Consider the following 19,176-nt stretch of genomic DNA (forward strand, 5'->3'; position numbering starts at 1 on the left):
ATTTTTCTTATTGGGCTTCAACAAATACAATTGCTTGGGTTGGATCTGAATGGGTCTTACTCTTACCACATTTTCTAATTTAATTGACAAAATTATTATGTATGGAAATATTTCAGACAGCTGGAATTACTACTTACGTAAATACTCACCTTGTTTCGTTTTACCATTAGATATTCAGACCGCAGGAATAACACCATGTCTTTCTTTCATGAAATTAGGGCAACTTTATTTTTTCTTTCACCCCCAATTTCCAATTGAGCTCAGAAACCCTTGCGTTTTTACCGATCGTTGGTGCAGAAATGTCCAGCTTGGTGCGGGTTCGATCCGATCCGATTGGATCGGAGGAGGGGTGATTTCAGGAAGAAGATACCATTAAAAAATGTGTTTTTTTTTTATTGGGGGTGAAACATTTCTGCATCACTGGCAGCTTTTCACTCTGGTTTTCTCTTGTTTTATTGGATGAATATCATGTTTTTTTTAAGCGTAGATCTCTTGCATTTTGGTCGTCTCACATTATTATCCCATTCAATTGTTAGAATCCTCTGGTAAATTGCTACTATTGGACAAGATGATGTTAAATCTCAAAGAGGGTGGTCACAGAGTTCTGATATATTCTCAATTCCAGCATGTGTTGGACTTAGATGATTACTGTAACTACAGGGTATGTGCCATGGAAGCAACTCTATAAGCTTAATACCTTCGAATGTATTGGAAAGTTCTTTTAATTCATTGTTCATATTTTTCAGAAATGGACTTATGAGAGATTGATGGGAAAGTTGGTGGATCCGAAAGACAAGTTCGCATAGATAGGTTTCAATGCAAAGAATTTACCAAGATTTTGTTTTCTAATATCAATACTTTGTATTTTTGAGGTAGGATGTAGTGTATGTAACAAGGCATAATAATGTGGCAAGAGATTATTAGCTTCATGTTGTACAGAACAGAATGTCTCATAACGTAGCCAGTAGTGAAGAAGTGCTAGATAGTGGATTAGGATATACCGCCATGGTGGCTTCTAAGCGGGTAGCATCCTTTGTTGCATCATTGAATGTTCTTTTGTAAAAGTGAACTTGCGTGGGAAACTACTGGAAGTTATTGATTTGTTTATGTTTTCTGAGAAGAGGAGTTTCTCTCATGAAATTAATTGGAGCGTTTTATAAAATGAGTAACATGTACTGTCCATACATCTATTGGTTGCTCCTTCTGTAACTTCTGTTACTAACATGTTTTAGTTATAGTTGTTTCATTTTTATAATGCCATGTGCTGCAGAATATTCTGAAATGCCAGGGAAGGTGAAAATGGGAAAGAATATCTTGTGAAGTGGAAGGAGCTTCCATATGATGAATGCTCATGGGAACTGGAATCTGATATTGCATCCATCCTTGGTGAAATTGAGAACTATGACAGAAGACAGTCTCAAAAGGTATCTGCAGGAAAACAGAAGAGCAGCCTTCATGATGCCACAGAAGTAAAGAATAAACAGAAAGGTTTTCAGCGTTTTATGGAGCAGCCCTGATTTTCTCTCTGGAGGTACATGATGCTTTTCGTTCAGTTGGGTGTTTGGTTAACGCTAATTCATAACTAACCCTTCTTCTGACTCTGTGATCGAAACCAAGGTTCTTTACACCCGTATCAGCTTGAAGGGTTTAATTTCTTACGTTTTGCTTGGTCCAAACAGACCCATGTGATACTTGCTGATGAAATGGGACTTGGCATGCTTAATTTACTCGCTGTTTGACTTTCATTCAGCTCACTATTCCTCTTAATTTCTTCTTGAAGCAGAGTTCAGCACTAATCATTTTTACAGTATCCATGATTGCATGCCTTCTTAGCTTCTCTTTTTATAAGGAGAATATATCTTCTCCTCATCTTGTGGTTGCTCCTCAGTCTCATATGAATGTAGTAAGTATTTGTGATTTTTGGTTGGGAAGTAACAGATTGCATCAGATTAGTTTGTGATGTAGCTAATCAAAAGTTAACTTTTGCAGGTGATGTATGTTGGCACTTCCCGGGCAAGTGCAGTGATAAGAGAATACGAATTTTACTATCCCAAAAATCACAAGAAGAACAAAAAGAGGAAAAGTGGTCAATCTGCCTTGAAAGCAGACACGATCAAATAAAATTTGATGTGCTTCTGACGTCCTATGAAATGATCAATATGGATTCAACATCTCTGAAGCCCATAAAGAGGGAATGCATGGTGAGATGATCATATATCCATTAATGCTGATTGGTTATGATCCCATCTCATACTTTCTTTAAAAGTATGCTCTTTACCTCTTTGTAGATTGTTGATGAAGGCCATAGACTCAAAAACAAGGACTCCAAACTGTTTTCTATGTTGAAACAATACTCCACCAGACATCGTGTCCTGCTCACTGGCGCACCTCTCAGGTAGTCTGATTCCATCATGACTAGGGCAGGTAATTCGGTAACCGAACCGACAATACGGTTAACCGAGATGAACAGTAACCGAAATCGGAGCACCGGAACCGAAACCGAATTGGTATCGGTTCGGTTCCTAACCGAATAGGGTCGGTTCGGTTAATCGGAACCGAACCGAAACCGAATTAAAAAAAAAATATTATGCAAAGTAACAAAATCAATGAAAACTAAATATGTTACTGCCAAATAATACATCGGCACCCCTGTTCTTCCTCATTTCATGATTTTTGCTGTGAGGAATGGAGCTGGAAAATCTAAATTCTGATAAACACTTGCTCTTTCAAAAGCAAGTAACATAAACACTTGGCATTAACATAAACACTTGGCATTAACAACAAACTGCTCTGTTCATTCATACATTTCTGGAATGTAAGAGCAAATAAGAATAATTTGAGAACTAATATTTGATTACTCAAATTTGAGACACTCACAAGAAAGAATAATTGCTTACTCAAAATGTGCTTATGTATTTGAGACAACTTGTGTATGAATGTGCTGCGTCGCTGGGAATGAGGAGTCGGTTCTCATCGGTTCTAACCGATCGGTTCCGGAACCGAACCGATAACTGATAGACGCCTTGCTTTTGGAACCGAAACTAACCGATCACCGAAATTTTCGGTTATCGGTTAACCGAGAAACACGGTAATCGGTTCGATCATCGGTTAACCGACTAACCGATGACCGAATTACCTGCCCTAATCATGACTATAGATATTTATGCACCTAAAGTGAGTTTTTTTTGAAATAGAAAACCGTGTCTATTGTTTTACACACCTCTTTTCTATTCTAACAAACATCACAACTCTGAGTGATGCTATAGTTGTGCTGGTGCAATACTATAAAGAAAGTTATTGTTGATGAATCTGATTATGTTGTTATATATCTACTCAGTGTTTGGTTAAATAAGCAGATAAACAACCAGAGATAACAATGAAGTCTATGTAGTCAGTTTTATGAGAAGATGGTGGTGGTTAGGCAAATGTTAAACATTCACTTGACATGTACTTGATCACATGTTGTTAAGTATTTGATAAGCCCCTTTTCCATTCAAGATTATTCGTTATTCACTTAGATCACTTGACATCTTACTGGAGAACCAACAATGCTCTAAACTGGACTGAAGAAGTTTTAGATGATTGTATACATTTCCTACACCTTAATAATTGTCTATATTTATGGTTTTTGAGAATTGAGTCCTCCTTGCGGGAAGGATATTATCACACTTGATCTACTATAAATTTTAATCCACATCTATACAGACTAGTTGAATGTAAAAGCCTGCACAAGCAACGTTGCACGTATGCTGTATTGCAGCTCAACTATTCTTTACTGGTGTGTTAGACGCCATTGATCATGCCAGCACTACCACCATGGTATTTGCAATTTTGATAATCATGCACTATCATGTATTGAATATTGCCTTAAGTCTATCTTAACAAAAAATCTGTAGATAACATTGCACGAAGCATGCATTTAACTAGTTCTAGTTTAAGCAATTTAAATTTTCTTTTCCGTCTGATAATTGTTGAACTCATGCATTGCAGAACAACTTAGATGAGCTTTTCATGCTCATGCATTTCCTTGATGCTGGGAAGGTTAGTGCTCAAACCATAAGTTTAATAATCCTTTTTAATCAAGACATGTTACAGACCTAATTTTCTGATTTGATATAAAAAATCCTTTTTAGTTTGCAAGCTTAGAGGATTTCCAGGAGGAGTTCAAGGATATCAATCAGGAGGAACAGATATCTAGGCTTCATAAGATGTTAGCTCCACATCTCCTCGGAAGTATGAACTCAGAATTTATGCCTTTTCAATTTATAGAACATACTTAGACTTCTGATCATGTACAAAGTTGCCAATTTTCTATAGCTATACTATTTCTGACTAACAAATTGTCCTGACTTACCCACCCTTCTTTTGACTATGTGATCTGAACGAAAAGTTTTTTAGAACCTTCCTGACTTAGTCCTAGGTTTTTCAGAAAAAAAGAATCACATGTAGTTAAATATCCATCCCGCTGGAGAACTAGCAATTCTTATAACCAGACCACCATCTACATTCTCATGTATCGAACATTGCCTGAAGTTTATCTTTAAAAATTCTAAATAACATCACACAAAGCATACATTTTATAATATTGTTATTATCCAAAAGGGACTACTACAGGGAGCGAAGCTACTTCAAGTAATGATTATCAATCTTCGTGGCAAAACATAATTCCGAGTTATACATGGGCTTTTATTTTGTATTTTCTGTTATGCAGTTACGGGAGACTTTTCTTGCACCACATATGTGAAGAGATGAACGACTCCCCTACATTTTCAGGCAATTGATTGATTGCTTTATAAGTCTTCTCAGCTTATATCTGCCTGTGAAAAAGTTTCTAGGTCCAAATACGATCAACTACTACACAATATTTGTTGGCTGCAGACAATGTACCCAAAGAGGGACTAAAAATAGAGAATGTACTCGTCAGAATAGGAACACTATCTCTCATCAGGGACAAAGTAAGTTTTGTATCTTGGAAATAATTACTTGTTTTAAGTTCCAGTATTCACTAAAACATATAGTTGATCTGCCTTATTTTGTTGGAGATGGAGGGGAAGAATGCTTCTATCTACTGCATGTGTTAGCTAGTTTATACTTAGAAACAATTAGGTGGATAACCTCTAGAAACAATTTCCCTGAGGGAAATTGCAAGCTCATGTTAAATGTGCTGGAACAAGTTTGATCTTTGTTTTAGTATAGTACTTATATATTTTGGTTTACAGGTAAAGGTGTTATCTGATGGCTCTAGTGTTTTCAAAGACGATATCATATCCCGCTATCCAGGATTGATAGGAGGGAGAGTTTGGAACACGATAAGTTGCTTTTGCAAGCAGTAATGAACTATAGTGTCTGTTACCCTTCCTTGAGATTTTTCACTAGGTTAAGTTTATCATATGAAAATATAGCCTATGGGGAAACCAATAGAATAAATTCTCTTGATGAAATTAACATAATCAATAAAACAAAAAATCCAACTCACACATGCTTGTGTGGAAACTCAACTACTTAAGTGCATTTGAGTGTTTGCTTTTTGGGATGAAATCAGAGGATATGTGAGGGATATGTGAAGCAATGTAGGCATACTACTGATGCTGTGTAGTGTACTTGATTAAAAAGGCTTATTCGTCAACTAGAGCTACTCATCACATATAACATGTAGAGAATATGATGAACAAAAATATGATGAACAAAAGGCTTAGTAAACAAAACATATAGAGAATATGATGAACAAAAATCACTAGTAACATCATTTTAGAGAGTATAAGGAACCTTTCGAATTCTACATGATTACACGTTCCTGTCCAAAATTTTCACACCTCCTCTGTCTGTTGTAACATTCACACCTCTCTGTTTGTTGTAACATTCACACCTCCTCTGTTTGTTGTGACATTCACACCTCTGTCTGTTGACATTCACACCTGCAAAAAAATGTAGTACTATAAGTTATTAACTAAAAACAGTATCACGTTAAATTTGGCTGGTAGTGGTACCTGGTGTTGCATGTGGTGGAGTAGGTCGGGCCTGTTTTGTTCACCTAGACATAGTGTGTTAGTGCTGATGTACCATCCAAGTGAATGCAGGAATCCAGGAACAAGCTCTTCCTTGCTTGCGACGATATTCAATACATTGACCTCGTGTAAATCCAGCTTTGGGTCAAGTGCATGAAAAACAAAATCTGCGGGGGCATCCTTATAGGCGAGCCTGATCGTTAGCTGCACATTTGCTGAGCTAAATACCTTCAAAAGCTTCCTCAAATCCATAAACCAAGCTTGTGTGGTCTCCACACAAGCTATCTCCAACTTGCAATCCCACCCAACAGAATTTGTCTTGAAGGACTTAATACCCAGTGTGCCTTTAGCCTTCACATTGAAGTCTTTAATATTTGGAACTTCAAACTTGGCTTCGGTAAGTTCACTTTCAAACAAATTAAGACTAATACTCTGCAAGGTGGAGCTACAAATTGTTACACCGGCCCAATTAAGGTTGGAGTTAATGTCTACAATTTCTAGTGTTTTCAGCCCTGGAAATTTAGGCCACACCTCAAACCTAGTGATATTTTCTACAGGATCCACACCTACCAGGTTTAGTGATTGCAGACTAGTTTTTCCAATCATGTTCTCCCAATAAGGGCCAAGCATACTTCTTTCTTGAACCATATTTTCTATGTAGCCTATTTCAACTTTCTCCAATTTGGTGCACTTCAAAATGAAGTCACTGAATATGTCTCCTATGGTAGATAGATCAGCAATGCTAAGATATTCTAAGAATCTACACTGTGCCTCAACTCTAAAATCTACCTGGCATCCCACCACACATAGCTTCAAAAGGGTAGGTGAGGCAAGAACTTCTTCTGGAAGTAGAAACTTTTCTGCACCGACGGGCCCCACACATATCGCCAAATCCCGTGCCCCCAAATTGACTGCATCCCTAATAAAATTTCTTGCATCATTATGGTTGATTGTGTGGCTCCACAGCCTGAATGATCCCACCCTCAGATTTTCATCTTTGTACCGATTCAAAACCCTGGTTGCCACTTCAGTAAGAGTGCCCCCATAATCACTATCATTGAAGTCGAGGGTAGACGTAGTCCACCATGCCTGCTTACATAGTTTTGACACAAGCGCGGTTCGCCCCGCTTCTTTTTGGTCTAGGGCCCCTTGAATATCTTGTAGTAGATGGGTTGGCAACTTTTCGATGGGAGCCACAGCCTGAGTCGTCGATTTTTGCAGATCCTTGGTATCATCATCTTGACCTTGACCTTGATCATCCATTGATCAAGATTTGTGGATTGGGCGACTGGAAATTTAGCTACTGTGATGAATTGGGGGTTAGGTTTGGGGAGATTTGTGTGAAAATTTGATTGTGGAACTTAGCTACTGTGATGAATTGGGGGTTAGGTTTAGGGAGATTTGTGAAACTTGCTACGGTGAGGATTTGTGAGTAGTGATGAATTAGATTAGTGAAACGGTGAAACTTTTGATGAATTGGGGAATAAAAATAAAACAAAATAAAAATTAAAAATTAAAGTTAAAATATGAATTTGTGTATTTTTATAATATTATATATAAAACAATAATGCATATATTAGTTTTGGTGATTATGCATTTTGATTAATTTTATCTTTTTTATCATAAATATCAAGATAAAGGAGATAAATTGTGCCTGATACTAAAAGTCTATTCTTATAAATATTAAATTTGCAGATATTCATTATTCTACTTGTTATCATCTCAATTTTGGAATATATTAATGCCATATACTACCTTATTAAAATTGTACTACTACTTACTTGTAACTGGAGTATATGATAAATTTTCATTTCCATAAAAATGAATCACATATATACATTGTTTCAGTATTATTTCTTTAAGATTATGAATTAAGATTATTTTTTTCACAACTTTCCTTGTATATATAACCTATGTCTTAACACATGTTCGATTTTCATTTTCATTTTCATCATGGAGAAAAATACTAATTTATTTACTTCTCTCCTGTCTATTGATGATTGTATGTGTAGTAAATGGAAGGAACAAAATATTGTCAAAAAATCAAGTATACATTTTTCATCTTCAATTAACATCAATAATAGTTTAATTTTATTTTTCAATCAAGTGCTATCTAATTTCTCTAAATGAATTGATAAAATTAATTTGATTTTATTTAGGGCTCTTGGTGCATCTTGAAAGTAACGATTGATTAAGACATGATGCAAAAATTTATATAGATTATAATTGCATATTTGAGGATTGTACAAGTATTAGAGAGGGAGGTGTAAGCTATTTTCCACCCGTAAGTTTGGCCCATGCTAATTATGTCATCGATCTTGTCTACTGACGTACTACTGAATACAATCATGATTTCGCCAATATCGTTGCCATGGATCCTTGTATGTTACTCGTTTAATTGTCGGAAAAATCCTGAAGTTCGGTCAATTAAATGATGCATAAACATACTCCCTCCGTCCCATTGAAGATAACCCACTTTCCTTTTTAGTTTGTCCCAACTAAGATGATCCATTACTTAAAATGTTTATCTCTACTTTATTCCCTCTCTCTTATTTTACTCTCTCCTCTCAACACACAAAATAAATTTGCATAAAATCTTGTGCCGCCCAAGAAAGGTGTCATCTTCCTTGGGACGGAGGGAATACAATTTAAATTTTAATCAAATTAAAGTTCAAATGTCACCAGCTTAGTTGATTTCTGCTGCAAAATAGTCTCCAAAATTGTATCCTGGGGAATTGGATCCCTAGTTTTGCAATATATCACCTTGCTGCCATAGAAAAGTATAAGATGGTCTTTCAAATATCTGGAGCCACGACAAAAACGAAAAGAATTAGGGTGGAACCATAGATCTTTAATTTGGTGGCAACATCTTTTGCCTAGAGTCCCTTGTAGATCAAGACCGCAGTGTTGCGGAAGCACAAGTGATTTGAGTTGGGGGCAGCCATCGAGAATCGATTCTAGTCCTTTAATTTTCATATCAAATACAAAAACTAGGAGGTGCTGCAGATTAGGCATGTTTTTTCCGATTGCTTCAGCAAAGTGTGAAAATTCCAGAGAGTCAAACCAACAACAGTATGTAAATGATTTCAGCATGGGACAAGCGATACCAATGGCTTCAACATATGTGGATCGATCAAGTGTATGACTCAAGTAAAGATGCAACTCTTCCAATTGTGGGAGATCTTTTATTTCCTTGGTGAAACCAAGTGTATCATACTCCTTGTTATAAGGAATTGCGTCGTATTCTAAAAGTGTAAGGCGTCGAAGATGGTTTGATCTGTTAAGAGTAGAACATAAACCACGTCAAATAAGAGGTTCTACAACCAAAAATAAGGAATGTTCATGGCTCAGTTTCGTAGACTATCTAGAATAATGGTTTGTTCTTGTTATTATGTACTACTCGTATAGTATATAGTTGGTGTGTTTGATTGTTTATTTAAAAAATCACGCTATTTATTTGGTGTGAAAGATAGAATACTATGTTAAATTTTATATTGGCCAAAATAGCCTCAATAATATATATGTCAAAATAATACTATTATAGCACAAACTTATATTAGAAAAGATGAAGGGCGATGAAGGGCAGCTTAGTAATTTTATCAAAAAATGATTAGTTAATTTTCTAGGCTGAAACATGGGCTTCCAGACAAGCTCACATGTGACATGAAAATAACACATTCACTAAGATTAACATATGTACCAAACTTACTGAGGCATATAAATCTGTTAACTTGCTCTTAGTAGGTGTATTTGAGTAAATTAGTAAATACGAAGAGTGTGTATTATATCTACAAAAAGTTTATTAGTACATCTTTACTTATCGGACTGTAATATTGTCAAAACAACCAAATGACACACAAAAAGGTTAAGCAATGACGGTAATTGGAAGAATTATACCGCTGCGCCACATAGTTTAGCAAGCCATCAACATAAACACCAGATAGCTTGAGCTCGACCAATTGTCCCTCGCTGCGATCCACTGCGCAGCGACAAATGTTCCCAAATTGGGTGCGGTTGGTGCAACGTCCATAATCCACGTCAATCACGCGCCACATGGTAGGAATTTTGCAGACTCTCCACCAATTACTACACACTTTCTGCGCGCTCATCAGTATCTCTTCAGTGTTCAACCTTTGCAGGATATTCGTCGTCAAATCATCTGGCAGTTCGGTCCATGGCGCCGCCATTGTGGCAATTGGAGGTTTAGATTTCTTTTCCATGCTCAGCTCAACATCATCATTTTAAGGGTTCACTGTTACTTATGTAACTCATTTTGTTTGTTAAGATTTCCTCATTTCATGTAGTTTGTTACTTTTAATTTGACCAAATTATGTAGTAGTATTTGTTTAGATTTTTGATTATGCATTAATTTCTATTTGATGCTTAATATTTTCGTGTGATATCCATTGATTAAATGTTAAGTTGTTGCCTAATATTTGTCACTCGATGTTTTAAATAAATTTTTATCTACAATAATGTATCAAATCTTGATATTTCAATCACTTTATTAAATTTAATCAAATTTAATTAATGCATTATAGAAAATATGATAATTTAATTTCAAATCAAAATTCTATTTCCAATTCAATAAGAATTGCATGTGAATATAGTAATTCAATCCTAAAAAAATTGAACGCTGCCTACCCAAATATATAATAAAAGGTCCCTAGTACAATCATTAATTTGGAAAGTCGTTTTTAAAAAACTGAAATTTACAGGTATTCATTAGTCATCTCAATTTTTTGGATATTAATCTCACAAATAATGATGCATGGTTGGCAATTTATTACTGATGACACACAAAATATTAATGTCATATACCTTAATAAAATGAGTGAACTACATAAATGGTATTTGATCTTTCACTTTCACACACAAATAGTACCTGATTTTTATTTTATTGTCGTTTTTAGTACTTATAAATCACATTTTTGGTACCTGATAACATTTTCACCCCAAAATACCCTCTAAACAAATACATTTTTCCATTTTTGTCATAAAAGATATTTTGGGCATACACAAAACTAATACCAAAAATGATATTATACGATTCATAATTTAAATAATTATACTAGTACTAGTTTTTAGTACTCCATAACCATAATATTATTATAATAATTAAATATAATTATAATAATTAAGTATATTTGACTGATATTAAAAGATAAATAATTTATTAATTTATAACATCAAAATACTAATATTAATATTGATTAATAATAATAGTATAAAAAGTCTTTACCAATTTTACATTAAAACTCGTGTCAAATCCAAAGTGCATATTTTTTGGGGACGGATGGAGTATTTCATTACACTTAATATACTAATTTAATTACACTAATAAAATCAATTTCAAATTTACGACCTAAAATGAAAAGTGCGAATAATATAAAACGATGGAGTATAAAGAGAGAATAAAATACTCCATACAATTTTAATTTTTAACTGAAAATGATAACCAATCACTTAGCAACCAAAAACAAAAAAAATTTGTGGGACAAAAGAAGTACAAATATACTATGTTCATCTCTTAAAAATATGATACATATAATTTAAGTAAGAGAGAGATAGAGAAAGGTTTGTGGAATAAGTCTATATTTTTAATAGGGTAGTTGAATTTCAAAAATTAGAAAATTCATAATACTTTTTAGGAACGAAAATAACGACAGAGTATTATTTACTATTGTGACATGTGGAGTATACTATTTTAAGCTATAATACAATTTCAAATACTGTCAATTATAAATTAAATTATTACTATAGTTCTCAACTAGAAACAAGTATACAATCCACAAATTCAAACACTCAATTGTAAACTAATTATTAGTACTATAATTCACAGCTAAAAACAATAATGACGAATACGATTAATAAACTTTTTACTATCAATCAGTCATAAAACTAACTCAAAACATAACTGAGTAATTGGCAATAATCAAAATAATGATGAATACAATTATATATACAACACGAAACTATTGATATAATTTGATACAGATACACATATTCATTTTAAGTTAACCAAATGCAATGGAGACTTTTATACATATTAGTTTCTAAAATAAGATGATTCCATTCATTTCTATTACTTAGTCACCATGTCTCTTCCTCTATGTTTGTCTACAACAGAGCACAACATGAGAACACAGCTGCGTCCGAGCGGCGGCACGTCTGCCTCATCGCTTCACCGGTGGCGTTGGCACATCTCGCAGACAGTTGATGACCCCACATTGGCATAGGTGCAATGTTCACAAGACCAATGGCCGGAATCGTCCACGTTTCTAGAACTGCTTGATCTAGATGATGTACTTCCCTTGCCCTTGCTGCTTCTTCCTTTGCCACTTCCGCCTCCCGCAGCCTGGGAGCTGCCTGCCCGACTGCTCACAGTGTGAGAGTCCACGTCCGATAGACCGTTCTCCAAAGCTCGGACGAGGTTCTCAAAGTAATTCTTGGTTACACTGCAGCATTAGACTTTACGTAGTCATATAACTGCCTTTTGTATTGGTCAGATTAACTGGATCGTAGAATTTGCGGCGGCATAAAAGGTCATCCAATCATTTTATGGGAGTCACAGGTGTAAAGAGATCTTTCTTTGTCTCAATGTTTTTCTGCTATTTCCAGTTTGAAATAAAGCTAATAATAAGACTTTATGTTCATATATGACCAGGCATTTAGCATCTTCATTTATGTTCGTTAATATGTTTTGGGGGGGGAGGAGTAGAATTTATTTGTTATGCCAAGTTGTGAACCTAAAAGCAGATCCTCATCATTTCTCGACCCTAAACCCGAGACTAATTGTTCAGCGTAAGCTTTAAACTTGAACTACTACTATCTAAGAGTCAGACTGATTGTAATACTATCTAAAAGTACTAGACACTAATCAGTCACCATAAGCTGTACTCGGATTCTCAAGTAGCAGCTAGAGGTTTCCTTCATCACCAAATAGAGAAGTGCCATAAACCAATAGCAGCTGGGAGATACAAATTAACTAACTAGGAGGTAAAAACTTAATTTTAATTGCAATTTGTGAGACACAAGCAAGCACTATAAACAGGCAATATAAATGGGTTGAGCACTATATGGCATAACCGAAGAGGCAGTAACTAATGGTTAAATGGAGGGGAGGGGTCGGAGGAAGGGAAGTAGGCTGTTCTTTGTTTTCTTATTACGCTGACAAGGTCGAATCAAGGAAATACCAGAAGGCCCCAAGCATGATACTATTTGAAAAAGCAATACACATGATGATGCAGACCAAATAGGAAGTAGACAAGAGAAATAAACGGTGTAAGGCAATCACCTAGTCAATCCAGCCAACTTTGTTCTAAATTCATTGAACTCTTGTGAAGGACCTTCAGAATTGAGGTAGACCTGAAATTCCTTCTCCGCACACTGGTGAAGCCGTTCCAAACCAGACTCCGCCTCACCTTAAGGAACCCAGAAATAAATGTCACAGAGGCACATGAAGAACATGCAAAAAAAAGGTTCCTGATTCGCATACCTTGTAGATACTCAAAGAACTGCTTCCTAGCAAGTTCCTGCTCGTTTAAATAAAATCCATATGCATAGGTCCATTTTAGGACTCTCCTACATTCAACAATCTGTAGTATGCAAAAAAGCAAGCACTTAAAGAGAAGAAAATATATCTTCCTTACATGAAAGAGTATATGTGTGTTCTACACAAACACTTTTTTACTTCCCCCGTCCACCAAATTCCAGATAAGGAACTTTTATATCTCTAATGAGGTGGGTCTCATTTTCCACTCACAATACTCCAATAACTTTTTCTTTGTATCTCTCTCTTCATTTACCAATTACGCATTAAAACACGTGCCGTTCCAAAATTAGTCTACTTTTTGGGGATGGAAGGAGTAATATATTGAGACTGAACTAATGAAACTAGACCTGCTATTACTCAGAAACACAAAAAATACGAGCATCATCAGAAATCACTGTTAACCCATAAAGGTCACAAAAAAATGCTTAGCTTCGGTAAACAAGAAGTCATAAGCGGGCAAATCTCAGACTGCGCTTTAACTACAATGTGTAAAAAGTCAAGGATGTGACTGTTGTGCTGTTAGTTAATTGCAATACTAATTCATGAGATACAAAGCATGATTTGACAACGGCACTGATGTGCTGGATACATCAAATTTTATCTTTCTCAACTCTCAAGTCCGGCGCATATATACTTTCTAGGCTTCTACATACTTGCAAAATGTAAATCCCAAAATACGCCTTAAAGAAAGCTGAGCAATACTGAAACTTTTACCTGCTGCCAAGCCTCTATAATGAACTTAAGCTGGGACTCAGGCTGGCGTTGCTTATCACTTAGCTTCTCTAGCTGCACAATACAGTTTCAAGATTTTAATGATTTACATATATGCTAAGGGTCCAAAACATAAAACCGAGAGTTTCCTTACATGTACTGTTTGCATCTGATGTAAATTCTCAATTGCTCGTTGCCTAGACTGCAAAAAGGAAAATTATGACTTACGTCATGCAAAAGAAATAGAAAACAAAACCCACACAAATTCAAGTAAAGCCCCAAAAATTCATTGATAAATAATAAAAACCTGAACAAGACATTACAGAAATTAAGTAACACCTACCGATTGGTTTGTAGCCCATCTTTCATAATAATGTGTATATCTTTCTAAGGAATTTTTAGCCATCTCTCTTCGTTTTTCAGCTTCATCATACTGAGACAATAGGCCCAGTTAATTGGATAATGTATAGGCTTTTATATTCCAGTGACAATACAAAGCAGATAACCTTACCACTCCTTCTTGCTTGGCCACTTCATAACGGTTGCATGCATAGAAACCACCAGTCCTTTCTCCATGTTCTGACCATGCACCAAGGCATAACCTACAAGTATATCAATCAAACTGAGATGACTACAGCCACAGTGGTTTTGAGTTTTTATCACTCAAAAAAGGGTGCTTGAGAAGAAGACATAGACAACTAAATGGACGACAAAATAATAACTATGCGCATAATGCATATGCAACTAGAAGGTAGAAGATGCAGAAACATAAAAATAAATTACACAAATAAATACTGTTACTCAAAATGGGAAGAGGACATACCAACAAAACTCAAATTTACATGGTGGTGTGCATGTAATATGCATGCACCCTTGATTCTTCTCAATCGGCCGCTTGCACTTGGGACAAGGTTTAGAATTAGCCAATATCCTGTGATAAAATCATATGCATGAGAGATGTAAAACTTGGACTATGTATGTACAGAAGAAAAACACCTTATCAACAATATATTAGTTAGATCAATATATACTGATTAAGTTTAGATGACATGAGCATGAGGGGTATCAACTCCTAGCAAAACCAGCATACCAATTCATATTCTCAGACTCAGCACTATTCTTCATTATCCACTTGGACACAGTTCCACAATCAACTGGGCGATGGGCTTCCTCAACGCACTGCAAGGGTACACAAGCGCCCTTTAGAACTTATGATTTGATAATAATTCTCTTTTTTAACAGAAGCAAAATATAAGAGAGAAGAAAACTGATAAAGAATGTGATGAAACTCACATTCCAGCAAAAACTGTGTGCGCAATGGCAAGTGACATCAAAGTTTCCACCACCAACAGTAAAATCCACAGCATAATCACAACCTGGTGCTGGGCACCACTTTGTCTGTCAGCAAAAACAATAGAAATAAGCTAAAAAAAAGGTAAAAGGCACGTGGATAGTGCTTTGACCTAGACCATGCCACTTAGATATCTCAGACTTTAAGTTCATGTTAAGACAAAGGATACCAGTAATGAAAGAGGGATGTTTTGCAAAAGGGAGAAAATATAATGGAAAAAAGACAATCATGTGCCATTCATGTTAAGAACTTGAGACTTCGTAAACAACTATGCTTCTTTTGAAAGGAGATCATCTTATAAATGTTCCTATGCTCTTGTACCTTTCTATTATCTTCAATAAATGATCTCAAAAAGTAGCGAATATATTTCTTTTCATCATCTTTAGAAGCCAACTCATTCACCATATCATGGCCAACAGCTGCATCACAAGATGGATCGGGACACCGCAAATTCAAACATCCAGGTCCGTCATTAATGGATGTTCTAATATACCCTGTGCCACAAAGTAAAGTACAATTTAGATATCCAGAATCATACAAGGTATAGGAGGGGACTCTTTCAACATATGGGTCCATTAATGGCCCTTAGAATCCAACAGCCCCTCACCCAGTGCCCAATTGCAGCAAACAAAATAAAATAGAAACTTTTAGGAAGTGAGTGGATAAAACCTTGCCAACACAAAACGCAAAAGGGATGGCCACAGGCGACAGCTCTCATTCTATCTCGTGGATAATTGTCAAAGCAGATCCCACAAGTTAGCTGCAGAAAGACAGAAATTAATTGGAGAAATATGCTCATAAGAAGAAACTCGAATGATATGATACTTAGTAGTACTATAGTTTTTTCACTATTTTTGTATTTCAAATAAAACATAATAGACTTTCATATCTATGGTCACCTCTTGATCATCAGGAAGGGGAGTGCCACTCTCCAACAAACCAACAGTTTTGCGGACCTTTTCTTCATCTGCAAACCATTCATCATTCACTTTACTAACACTCCTGTGAGTCAAGAAGTATAAAGAAATCTCTCAGATGGTAAAAAAGCAATCTTCATAAATAATCTTTAAGCCCATCCATTAGTTCAGTAAGAGTAAAAAACATAGAAAGTTTGCACGAAACAGCCAATATTTCTTAACATAAAAAGAGTAACTTAAAGTAAAAGGCCATGAACCGTTTGGCCATATCGATTTGGGCATTATTAGCCTTTGAAATGGCACGCTGAAGATGGTATATAATGCAAGGAAAAACAGCTATTCAGAAACAAATTACCAGTTATAATGGCGGAGCAAAATGCTAGCAGCAACCCTTGATATCGAGAGGACGGTGGAAATCTGGGTGATACTTTCTTCTTGGCGTTGCCGTATATCATCTTCATTTAAAATGATGAAATTCTGAAAAAAAGAGTGAAAACCATTTAAATCCATCAGTATTAACTTGAATAGCACAAATTCGAATGAAGAACATATACAAAACACTAACAAGCTTTGTGAGTTACTACAATTCTATAGGGGCACATCATTGGGACTGCAAACCAACGACTTTGACCAAAACAATAGCAAAACTAGCAGTTCAACTTTGATCCATAAGAACAAGAACATAAGACAAACAACAAAGCAAACTTGCAACGCCCCTAATAGTCACCAGAGAAATCGAACATTACATTAGCTTAACCCTAAACATCAACCATAAATCCACAAAGGAAGATTCTCTCCAATTACTGAAATCAACAACCCTGCGCATTACTAATATCATTCAAATGTAAAAAGGAACAGAAATTGGGAGAAAATATATACCCCTAAAACCCACCATTCCCAAATCGAACTGGAAAAAATAGCATTTTTGCCTAAACCCAGCCTATCAGCAGATTCAATTGCATAACGACCTACCTCAATCATGAACCTTTTTCGGGAAACAACTATCCGATTTAGAATAAAAATTGCGCTAATTAAGGGAAAAGTTGAAAATAACCTGTGACCTATGATAGTATATCGGCTGAGAGGAGGATAGATCATCGAAATCGTCTGAGTCGTGGTCCATCAAGCCGTCGTAGCTAACGACGGCGCTGTCCGGGTCGGAATCTTCGTCTCCATCTCCGCCGCCGTGGTAGAAGTCCTCGTCGTCGCACGAATCTTCCATCATCGCCGCTGCCATCTCGTCATCAGAATTCATTCCTGTATTGTGGTTTCCCCCTTATAAATTGTATCAATACGCACAAATTTACAATGATAATCGGCCAAAATTAGCTCAATTTGTCTGTATTTATTTGTAGAGAAGGGGTGTTTTGTCTGCGTGTGTGAGATGGAGATGGAGATGGAGATGAAAAGGAAATGAAATGGTGAATGGTGGTGGAGATTCCTTGCTTTTTTGTGCAATTGAAGAGGAAAGGGGATGGTACGATCATGTGTGCGTAAGGTACAATCTAACGATGACGGACATCCTTCTATGCCCCAAAGTCCTGTTTGGCGACTAATATTATGTATTTACTCGATTTGGAATTGTTTCCAATTCGGAATTTGGTTTTCTAAAGAAGGGAAAGTGGAAGTTGGTGGGGGCACGTTAACTAGGGGTGGGTAGGTACGGTATACCTTACCGATACCACCATACCGTATACCTTACCGTAAATTCGGTATGCGAAAAAATGGTTTTACTTTATCAAAATTTTCGGTATACCGAGGTATGCCTTATTTCTAGTATGATGAATTTTCATACCTATACCGTACCTCATTTTCGGTATACCTAACTTTCAATATCAATGAAAATAGATAATATGAGTTTTTAGAATATTATTTATATTTTATAATATTAAAACTGATATAATATATTTTATTCATAATTATATTTATATTTCACAATAGATTTTATAAATTTAAAATATATTTACATATAATTATATTTATATTTTACGGTATATACTGAATTTCGGTGTGCAGCGGTATATGAAAATTTATACCGTTACCTTACCGAAAGATTTTGGTAAGGTATCATACCGTATCGAAAATCACGATATACCGAAAAGGTATTTTTGGTATTTTTTCGGTACGATAAGGCCGGTATTTCAGCATTTCGGTATTTTTTCCCCAGCCCGATCATCGGTAGGGATGTCAATCGGGATGTCAGGTCACCTTAGTGGATTTCGACCCAATCCTATTCGGCCGAGTTGATTGAGTTGTGATTTTAGCACATTATAAATATTTAATTTAATTTTAATCCTAAATGTTCAGATTTTGATTCAGTTCGTCCAGCTAATTGGACTGCTACCAATAAAATTAACACGTAGTTACTCTAATACATAATGAAAAAATTAGTCATATTTGTAGGATGTAAAATATGTAATAATGATAATTTGAGATACTATATGTTTAAACTCATAATTAAATACTACTAATTTAAAATTTATATAAAAAAATAAAAATTAAACATATTTTGAAATTTTTAAAGAATATTTTAAAAATTAGGATATTTTTAATTTATTTATTTACTATGTTATATTAAATAAAGTTGTCCACATAGACATTTTAACTAAATGAATTAGATTGATTCATTTACCATCC

General features: G+C 35.5%; 3 protein-coding genes and 1 long non-coding RNA gene across 14 annotated transcripts; 1 reads left to right on the forward strand and 3 right to left on the reverse strand.

Moving 5' to 3' along the window:
* Positions 1-136: 136 nt before the first annotated feature.
* Positions 137-5,464, forward strand: LOC148929907 (uncharacterized). Of its 10 annotated transcripts, XR_016137013.1 has the most exons (8): positions 137-661; positions 747-1,903; positions 1,990-2,201; positions 2,289-4,041; positions 4,134-4,233; positions 4,712-4,773; positions 4,879-4,955; positions 5,220-5,464. It is a non-coding gene; the product is annotated as an uncharacterized LOC148929907 (long non-coding RNA). The 10 variants fall into 10 exon arrangements; XR_016137006.1 differs by having other exon boundaries at positions 4,712-4,955; XR_016137011.1 differs by lacking the exon at positions 5,220-5,464 and having other exon boundaries at positions 4,879-4,998.
* Positions 5,465-5,569: 105 nt separating this feature from the next.
* LOC148929908 (uncharacterized) lies at positions 5,570-7,456 on the reverse strand. The gene is made up of 2 exons (XM_089068192.1): positions 5,988-7,456; positions 5,570-5,915 (listed from the first exon to the last, which is right to left on the reverse strand). Exons 1-2 carry the CDS (start codon positions 7,266-7,268, stop codon positions 5,910-5,912), a joined length of 1,287 nt encoding a protein of 428 aa, XP_088924318.1. The 5' UTR covers positions 7,269-7,456; the 3' UTR covers positions 5,570-5,909.
* A 1,213-nt stretch (positions 7,457-8,669) lies between these two features.
* On the reverse strand, positions 8,670-10,291 carry LOC148929909 (putative F-box/LRR-repeat protein 9). Its single transcript, XM_089069458.1, has 2 exons — positions 9,903-10,291; positions 8,670-9,282 (listed from the first exon to the last, which is right to left on the reverse strand). The coding sequence occupies exons 1-2, from the start codon at positions 10,223-10,225 to the stop codon at positions 8,670-8,672; spliced, it is 936 nt and encodes a 311-aa protein (XP_088925584.1). The 5' UTR covers positions 10,226-10,291.
* A 1,655-nt stretch (positions 10,292-11,946) lies between these two features.
* LOC148929910 (putative E3 ubiquitin-protein ligase ARI8) lies at positions 11,947-18,049 on the reverse strand. Of its 2 annotated transcripts, none has more exons than XM_089068870.1 (15): positions 17,594-18,049; positions 16,895-17,016; positions 16,522-16,624; positions 16,292-16,382; positions 15,944-16,116; positions 15,565-15,669; positions 15,362-15,450; positions 15,095-15,202; positions 14,783-14,873; positions 14,615-14,704; positions 14,426-14,473; positions 14,275-14,346; positions 13,504-13,603; positions 13,303-13,429; positions 11,947-12,463 (listed from the first exon to the last, which is right to left on the reverse strand). In XM_089068870.1, the coding sequence occupies exons 1-15, from the start codon at positions 17,792-17,794 to the stop codon at positions 12,190-12,192; spliced, it is 1,794 nt and encodes a 597-aa protein (XP_088924996.1). In that variant the 5' UTR covers positions 17,795-18,049; the 3' UTR covers positions 11,947-12,189. The 2 variants fall into 2 exon arrangements, with proteins under 2 accessions (XP_088924996.1, XP_088924997.1); XM_089068871.1 differs by having other exon boundaries at positions 16,522-16,589; positions 17,594-17,733.
* Positions 18,050-19,176: the final 1,127 nt, after the last annotated feature.

The sequence above is a fragment of the Salvia hispanica genome, chromosome 3 (assembly GCF_029641045.1).
Source record: "Salvia hispanica isolate PSC_SH4W2 chromosome 3, Shi_PSC_v1, whole genome shotgun sequence".
Classification (NCBI taxonomy): domain Eukaryota; kingdom Viridiplantae; phylum Streptophyta; class Magnoliopsida; order Lamiales; family Lamiaceae; genus Salvia; species Salvia hispanica.